Source organism: Bombus bifarius, unplaced genomic scaffold (genome assembly GCF_011952205.1).
Source record: "Bombus bifarius isolate JDL3187 unplaced genomic scaffold, Bbif_JDL3187 scf7180000009111, whole genome shotgun sequence".
In the NCBI taxonomy this organism is placed as follows: domain Eukaryota; kingdom Metazoa; phylum Arthropoda; class Insecta; order Hymenoptera; family Apidae; genus Bombus; species Bombus bifarius.
Genome location: NW_022884904.1, coordinates 223,627 through 231,384, shown reverse-complemented (window position 1 = coordinate 231,384; position 7,758 = coordinate 223,627). Strand labels below are relative to the sequence as shown.

The 7,758-nt window shown below is 46.7% G+C and overlaps 1 protein-coding gene across 1 annotated transcript; it reads right to left on the bottom strand.

Moving 5' to 3' along the window:
- Positions 1 to 7,327, bottom strand: LOC117213494 (protein bowel). The gene is made up of 3 exons (XM_033458873.1): positions 6,427 to 7,327; positions 3,887 to 4,679; positions 1 to 3,719 (listed from the first exon to the last, which is right to left on the bottom strand). Exons 2-3 carry the CDS (start codon positions 4,666 to 4,668, stop codon positions 2,867 to 2,869), a joined length of 1,635 nt encoding a protein of 544 aa, XP_033314764.1. The 5' UTR covers positions 4,669 to 4,679; positions 6,427 to 7,327; the 3' UTR covers positions 1 to 2,866.
- Between the last annotated feature and the right edge of the window lie 431 nt (positions 7,328 to 7,758).

Sequence of the window (7,758 nt, the reverse complement as noted above, 5' to 3'; positions counted from 1 at the left end):
TACATAGTACATTGTACATTTCCATATATCACTATACAGTAGGTATATTAAAAAATAGTACAAAATATTTTAATTCTTTTGTTTCGCACTTTCTCCCTCTCGCTTTCTCTCGCACACTCATACACAAACGCATTCTTTCCTTTCCCATCACTTTCGCGCTTATACACATAGGCCTAGGAATTTCATTCCTACTTTAACGTGTACTTCGAGATAAAAATTACAACGTTGTATAATGGCTTTCATTTCGTTCTCGTAAAGATATTTCGTTTCGTACGGTTTATATAATTGTCTTCCACTTCTCGACGAGCTGCTTCTTCAGATTTTCAACGATTCCTCAAGAATCGTGCAATTCTCAACTATCGTACAATGCGGCGAAAGTATCGTCAAGTAAATGTCGAAACATTTTCAGGCTTTTTCGTAGGATAAATAATCCGAATCTTTTCAAAGAAATATTTTTAACGCCATCTTCTTTCAAATTCGTCCACCTAATAATTAAAACGAACAACTTCTTTAAAAAAAAAAAAAGGTACACTATCCATTGCAAAGTTCAAATCAGTGTCGTTCCCGTTCTATCGCACAATTTTCATCCGCTCGATAAACAAGTGGCAAGTTAAAAACTGCAAAGATGGCATCGTTCTCGGTGAAATACCGTTCGACTCGAAGAGTTGAACAACGGACAGCGTTAAACGCCGAAGGAAGAAGCGAGCTCGACGAATAAATTCCACAGACGTTTCTTCTAGAAGAGAAACGCGTTTCGACCAGTAGTAAAACCGAAGGGGAGATCATCGTTGCGGTTAGACGGTGCATCCTCGGTCACAAAAGGACCCTTAATGATGCTCTCCGCCGGTAGAATAGGAGAAAAAAAAGGGGGGGGGGAACGGTCTAGGGTCAGAAATATTTTTAGAAGAGAGCAGGTACCACCTAAACCAAGTAGCTTCGACACCCTATTGCACCTGTCACCTGTGGCAACGGTGGCACAGGTTCTTCCTGTGGCCGAAAAATTTGCATTATCCCCTCCTTGAGTCGTTGCAGACAATGAAGGCGTTTTACAATCCTCCCGTTTCGATCTTCGTTTACGGCATCTCCTTTATCGAGAATCTTTCAAGTTCTTTTTCTTTTTCTTCTTTTCTGTTCTTCGCGGAGTCGGCGAGTATCATGGAAGTCATGAGAACGTCGCTTCTTTTTTCTGAACGGGTGTACTCGAAGGCTCGTACTATCGTCGATTTTGAATTTTTCTTCTTCTAGAAAATTTCCCAACGTTACGGAAATATGGATAAATATGCGGATGGAACGTCGATGGAAAAAGTTGTAGAGATTTTTCGAAAAACGTACCGAGGAAGACCGAAAGAATTCTCGACCACTTCATCGCATCTCATCGTCCTTTGTACGATACAAAATAAGGCACATTTTTTGTCGTTGAAAATCGATATCGTAATCGTAAGAAACGTCGATATCGGTTGAATAAATTTTTCTACGACTCGGCGAATAGTCGACAGAATATTCATCCGATATGACCGATAGAAAAAGTACGAAATTTACATTCGCAGCGTATAAAATACGATTAGTCGTTGCAAGATTAACTAGACTTCGTAATTGTATGTACAAACGTCCTCTCAATGCACCAATATGATAAAATTTTGTCAATGTTAACGCTTCCAACCACTCCACGTTGTACTTTTCTTAAGGTTTCTTTGTTTCTTCCTTTTCTTCTCCCTTATCGAATATAAAAATACAGCCATATACGTATATAACTACGGATAAAAACTTCTTTCAATTGCCAACGCGACATAAAATCGTATCGAAGAACGGTAAAAATATTGCCACGATTCGTTATAGTCGCTTTTCGATCATGTATCGAAAAACAGATATTGCCATTTTTCTACAGCGATTGAAGATTCGTATAAAACAGTTTCTTTGCAATTTCTTTATAGTTCATCGTTGAATTAAAGATCAATCACTCGATAAATTTCCAATCTTTTTCTAATATTTTCATATGTACAACAATTATAAATGCTCTTTTTATAAACGCTCTTCGTAACAGTAATATATAATTAACGTTGCGTCTAATTATTATTATATTATCTACGAACTAATCTTTCTCCTAAGAAAAAGATATCGAATACTTAACATTTAACGTTTAACAATTAAAGTAATATAATGTCCATTTAATTTCGTAATAGAAAAAGATTATACAATTTATACATTGTTCGTTTAATGAACTAAAAAATACCACAGTCTGTAGCAATGGTTTTGCAATTGTCGATCAAATCGAAAAAACAATACCATTCGATCGTCGTGACGATATTTCCACCGTTGTAAAACGATCTTCGTCATTTGGCATGTTTCATTCTTTTATACTACACAAAGGCTGGGAATTCAAATTGACGTAAGCTCGCTCGTAAGGAAAGTCTCGTAGCATTTTTTCAAGGACGACGTTTTTCCGTCTTTCTAGAAAAAAACGCCTATTCCCGTCTAGTTTCCGTATCAAGCAGCATCGGTGGAAATCCACGCGTAAGAAACGTTAAAATAGTAACCTGATATCTGTCGGAACATTCCACGGAATATACTCGCTCCATGTATCGCGATAAAATCACCGCGATCACCCGAAACGAAATTAAATTATCGACGTACGAGCCTACGCCACTTGGACCACCCATGTAAAAGTCCTAACACGCAACATCCTCTTCCGCCGTACTCTCTACCATCCAGATACAAATGTATCGCTTACAAAATACTCCATCACTCGGATCATATCCGAACGACGTCCACGACGATTCCATTCGTTTGCACCAATTAGTCCCCTTCTTCGAAATCCAATTTCACAGCAGACGATCATTTGGTATTCTCCGTTGCGACATTGTCCCTTCTACCGACGCATTATATCCGCTATAGTGAACCCCTGCCTGGCTGGGGCGGGTCTGGGTGGAGGTGGCGGCTGAGGGGTGGGTGCCCTGGGTGGTCGTGACACCTCTTCCTCTCGTTCTCTGTCGCGTTCTCTTTCTCTACTCTGTTCCATCTCTCGTTCTCGTTCCCTCTCGCGTTCCTGCAGCTCCAGCAGCACCCTCGACGGTCCGGGTGATCCGATTCTTCGTCTGTACGAGGTCAGAATCAATGGCGGTGGGGGTGGGAGCGCACCAGGAGGATTCTGTGTGACAGAGTGTCCGCCAGTTGCGCTGCTGGTTACCGTGGAGGACGGCTTTACGGCCGGAAGCAGGTCTCTTCTGATCTGGAGATGAGGTCTCTGTGGAAGGGTGGACGAGGAAGCTGGCGCCGGAGGCGGTTGCGGCGGTCCGGACGAGCTCTGAGAGGGATAGGAAGCGTTCGTCGCGGAAGCTGGCAAGGAGGAGTTGGTCGTGGACGCGGACGACGACGAGCCGGCATCCTGGCAGTCCTCTTCCGGGCTGTCGTCGTCCCTGAGAGCCTCCTCCAACGCTTCGGGAGGCACGTCGCCTACCGCGTGCGTCAACGCGTGCCTCCTCAGGTCGCAGTTTCTGCGAAACACCTTGCCGCACGAGGTACACTCGTAAGGTTTGTGATCCGTGTGAGTGAGGAGGTGGGTTTTCAGGTTGCTGCGTTGGTTGAAGCTTCGAGCGCAGACCGGGCATTTGTGAGGAGATTCTTCCATGTGAAGGATTTTGTGCACGGCTAGGGTACGGCTTTGGCAGAAACCTTTGCCGCACTCGCCGCACTTGAACGGCTTCTCCTTGCTGTGAATATACCTGCAATGTACATAGGGCCGGGTTTAGTTTGGTCTGATAACGACGCATTCGTGCAACAGCGAGATAGCAGAGGCGTTGCAGTTCCCAGCGTAGCCTGGCTCGTCACGTCGAATCGAATTCTCGCCTTCGCACAATTTCACAGATTTGATAATAAAAAACGAAATTACCTATGATCTCGAAGGTGATCCTGCCTCCTGAACGCTTTGCCGCAGATATCGCACGAGTACGGCCGCTCGTCCGTGTGCGTCCGTTCGTGAATCAACAAATTGTACGACTTTGTAAACTGTCGATTACAGAATTTACAGATAAACTGTTTCTTAGGCCTGGACGCCCTTCCCGGTGCCCTTAGGAGCCTCCTATCCAAATGTTGATGCGCCAAGGGTCCACCAGGCGGATAGAGCGCCGCCGAACCACCCGGGAAGGGACCTGCGAATACCGGGTAACCGGGCGGTGGTTCGAGAAGAGGCGGCGGAGGAAGCAGAAGAGCCCTCGCGGCTAATTCCTTCCTCTTGTCCGCCATCATAGCCATAATCTCGTAACTGGACGAGGATTTTCTCGCGACGGACGACTCCGCGCCGACCTCGTGATCCGGATTCGACGCGTTCGACGAGGAAGGTGGTGGCCCGGTTAAGTGAGGGTGCAGGTCGGCCGGATAGGGCGCCAAGTGCAGCCTCGAAGGCACCACGGGCACGAACGCGGACGATTCGCGGTGATGATGGTGACCCAAGCCGGCTACCAAGCCGTGTCGATGGTGATGATAGGCAGCCAGGGCGCTAGACGGGTCGAAGCCCCTGGAAGTCGACTGTGCCGCTGATCCTGAGGACGATGCGCCCGCTGAAGTCGGTGCCGTCCTTGGTGACGGCCCAAGGCCCAGGTCCCGACCTCTGCTCGTCTCCTCCGAGACCGTAGCCGAGGCCGAGGCCGACGACGCCACGATGTCCGTCGGCATACCGATGACACCTGCAATTTCAATCAACCTCGCTGCTGATCGATGCCCCTCTTGTTGTCGGTAATCGTACAAAAGATATCGTATCGTATAGGTTTCCTCGGAGGGTACAAGGGGAATTTACACGCGAATTGGGCTGAATTTCAGCTCCGCGTGAAAAAGATACCCGACGACTGGAAATATAGGATGTGTGGAAGTAGTGGAAATAGAAAACGTAATTTACAAATGCGAGTTCCACCGTTCGGATAAGTTCTTTATCGCGTGATTTTTCTTACGTTAAAGTTATTATTCGAGTTTTGGGTAAAATATTCTTTCCGACGTAAATCGTTACGACGCATATATTTTTCGTACCGCGACGGTGTTGTTATAAATCGACAGACTGGATAGATGCAAGCGAGAAACGATACGTTTGTTCGGATAACTTTCGTTTAGAGGGAAGATTTAATCGACGATCGACGCGTAAACGTTCCATTGGTATTAAATTACTGGATACTTGTTCCCAAAGACGACACTTCTCAGCTATTATTTATTTTTATTCGTTGGAAAAGCCGAACCGAATTAAAATAATAAAATCGGGGAATATATGTAACGCTACCTTTCACGATAACCGATAAAACCATATATTTTCGCTTCCGCTCTACCTTCGTGATAAGATAAAACTTTTACCATGTACGGCATTTACCCCGAAACAAATGATTTGGACTTCTGAGAAAGGAAAAAAATTCTAGATAAACAATACTACTACTTGGAAGCAAGAAGTTGTAAAGCGACTTTCACACCGTTGCAAAATGGTAACGTATACTCCGATTACGAAATGCCATGGAAATGCGATTCAAGGACTTTGGCTACGTTCGTAACGTTTGTTTCTCCGAACTTCCTATGATCTGTAGTTTATCGCGCGATAAAAAAAAAAAAAAAAGAAGGAAGAGCGGATCGACGAGAACGAATCTACGAACGCCGAATACATCAGCGACTTGTGCGAAAATCATCATGGATAATCGATCTTTTGAAATTAAGTCGAGGAATCCACGTGACAAGGTTAAGTGTAAACCACGTTAAACATATCCGCCATCTTGCTATTCGTCTGTGACTTCCATTAAACATCGATACGAATTGAATTCACAGTCCGAGAGATATCGTTTGCTCGTGATATTTTGCTCCATTATCGTAATCGATCGTTAATTAACAAGATCCTTTATACGATACGTTCCGTACGGCGAAGAAATTCTCTTACTATCGTCCTACGAACTAAACTCTATTTAAACATCTCTGTTCGAAAAGCGTTCTTCCATCGGACCTTACTCACGATTCTACGCGAATAAAGCGATCGAGCGATAAGAAAAGCGGAATCCCCCGAGCAACGCGGGTCTCGTTCGCGATAAATTCAACGAACAACGCTATTTAACAGCGTGAAACGAAGCGCGGTTTCGACCTAAAGCCATGACTAATTGCTCGTCTAATGAATCAAAAGAACACGACTTTATCGCGTATCGCGTTTCCCAGACAATTGTGCGATAATGCGTGGAACCCGCTCCCGTTTTGCCAGCCGCGTGCGTTCCACGAACGTGAACTGGTTATCTCGAGCCGAGCACACCTGCCAACATGGCTTCCGCGGACCCAGCGGTCACGGCTAGTCCTAGCGGCCATGTTGGAATCGCCAATGCCCAGAAGAACGCAACGAGCGCGGACCACCTTGTTCCCTCTTTACCTCCGTATCGATCGAAATGTTCGACGCCTGTACGATCCTAGACAGGGGCTCACCAGGGAAACGTCGGCCGTCGAGAACGCTTCTCGATCTCGCGTTTACTCTCCGCCGATATCGGTCCACCGTCGCATCTCCGCCCGAGACGTGTGATCCTGTACAGCGATCGCTGGCGGGAGCATTCGTCGCGATACCAGGATCGGCTACATCGAGTCGCTGCCACCAACGATTCTGCTGTTCGTTCCTCGGCTGCTTTATCGTGAAACCATCCGCGAGCACCCACGTAAGCACACATACACGGATCCGCACTAGCGACACACTGTGAATCGTACAATCAAGTTGGTAGGGGCACACGATTTCGGCCACGAAACTCGCACACTCGCCGCGCACCTCCTCCAACCTCCTCGATACCGCTCGATCGTGGATCGCTTCTCCTCTTCCGGAAGCTTGGATCACCGCGAAGTCGCGATCGGAGAGGGAGATAGATAGATGGACAAAGAGAGAGAGAAAGAGAGAGAGAGAGAGAGGAAAAAAAAGGAACGTAAGGAAAAGGAAGAAAACCGCGTAATCGTCGCGGACGTAGCACCGTACCTACGTTTCTCGATCGTAGACACGAAGGAGCGCGCGGTTTACTGCGTGTTGGACGCCGCCAGGTAGGCTACCTCGGCGCACACCCACGCAGCCGAGGCACACGCATGGTCCACACGCACGCGGACACACAGGTAACAGACCACGACTTGCCTGGGAGTCTTTCCGTTCGGCTGCCGCTAGTAGCGCTGCTGCTGGATGCTGTGCTCCGACTGCCTCGCTTCTGGCCGACGACGGTGCGACAGAGTCCGATGGAACCGGCCAATGGGAGTCCAACCGAGACGCAGCAGAACCTGGAGCAGGCCCTAGCAATGGGACCGAGACCCTTCCGCGTTCAGCATCCTGCTCGAACAATTGCCCAGCTGCCGCGTAGGGAACGAGCGCCGAGAACTTTGTTTATTCGAAGAAAATTTTTGTCCACCTGTACGTACACGATAATGGGTCAAACAGGTTAATCGTCTCGTGGAATTGAGCGTAATTTTAATTCGATATGAAAGTCAGAAAGTTTCGGCAATCGTAGCGTGTTCGGGGTGACGTTAACGTTCGGATTAATTCAAACGAGAAGGAAGCGCGGCGGCAGAAATACGGGAGTAATTTTACTGCAACGTGCATGGACACGCGAGAATCTATTTGCATAGTCTATGTACGGATCGAATTTAATTTGCATGAAAATTTAAATTATACATGCAAATAAGAGTCAGAGAGACGTAGAAGTTTAACGGGAGATCGAAGAAACGAGACAACAGTGGTCGTATTAACGCTTACGGCTCGCTGCAACGAGACATCGTTAATGCGTTACGATA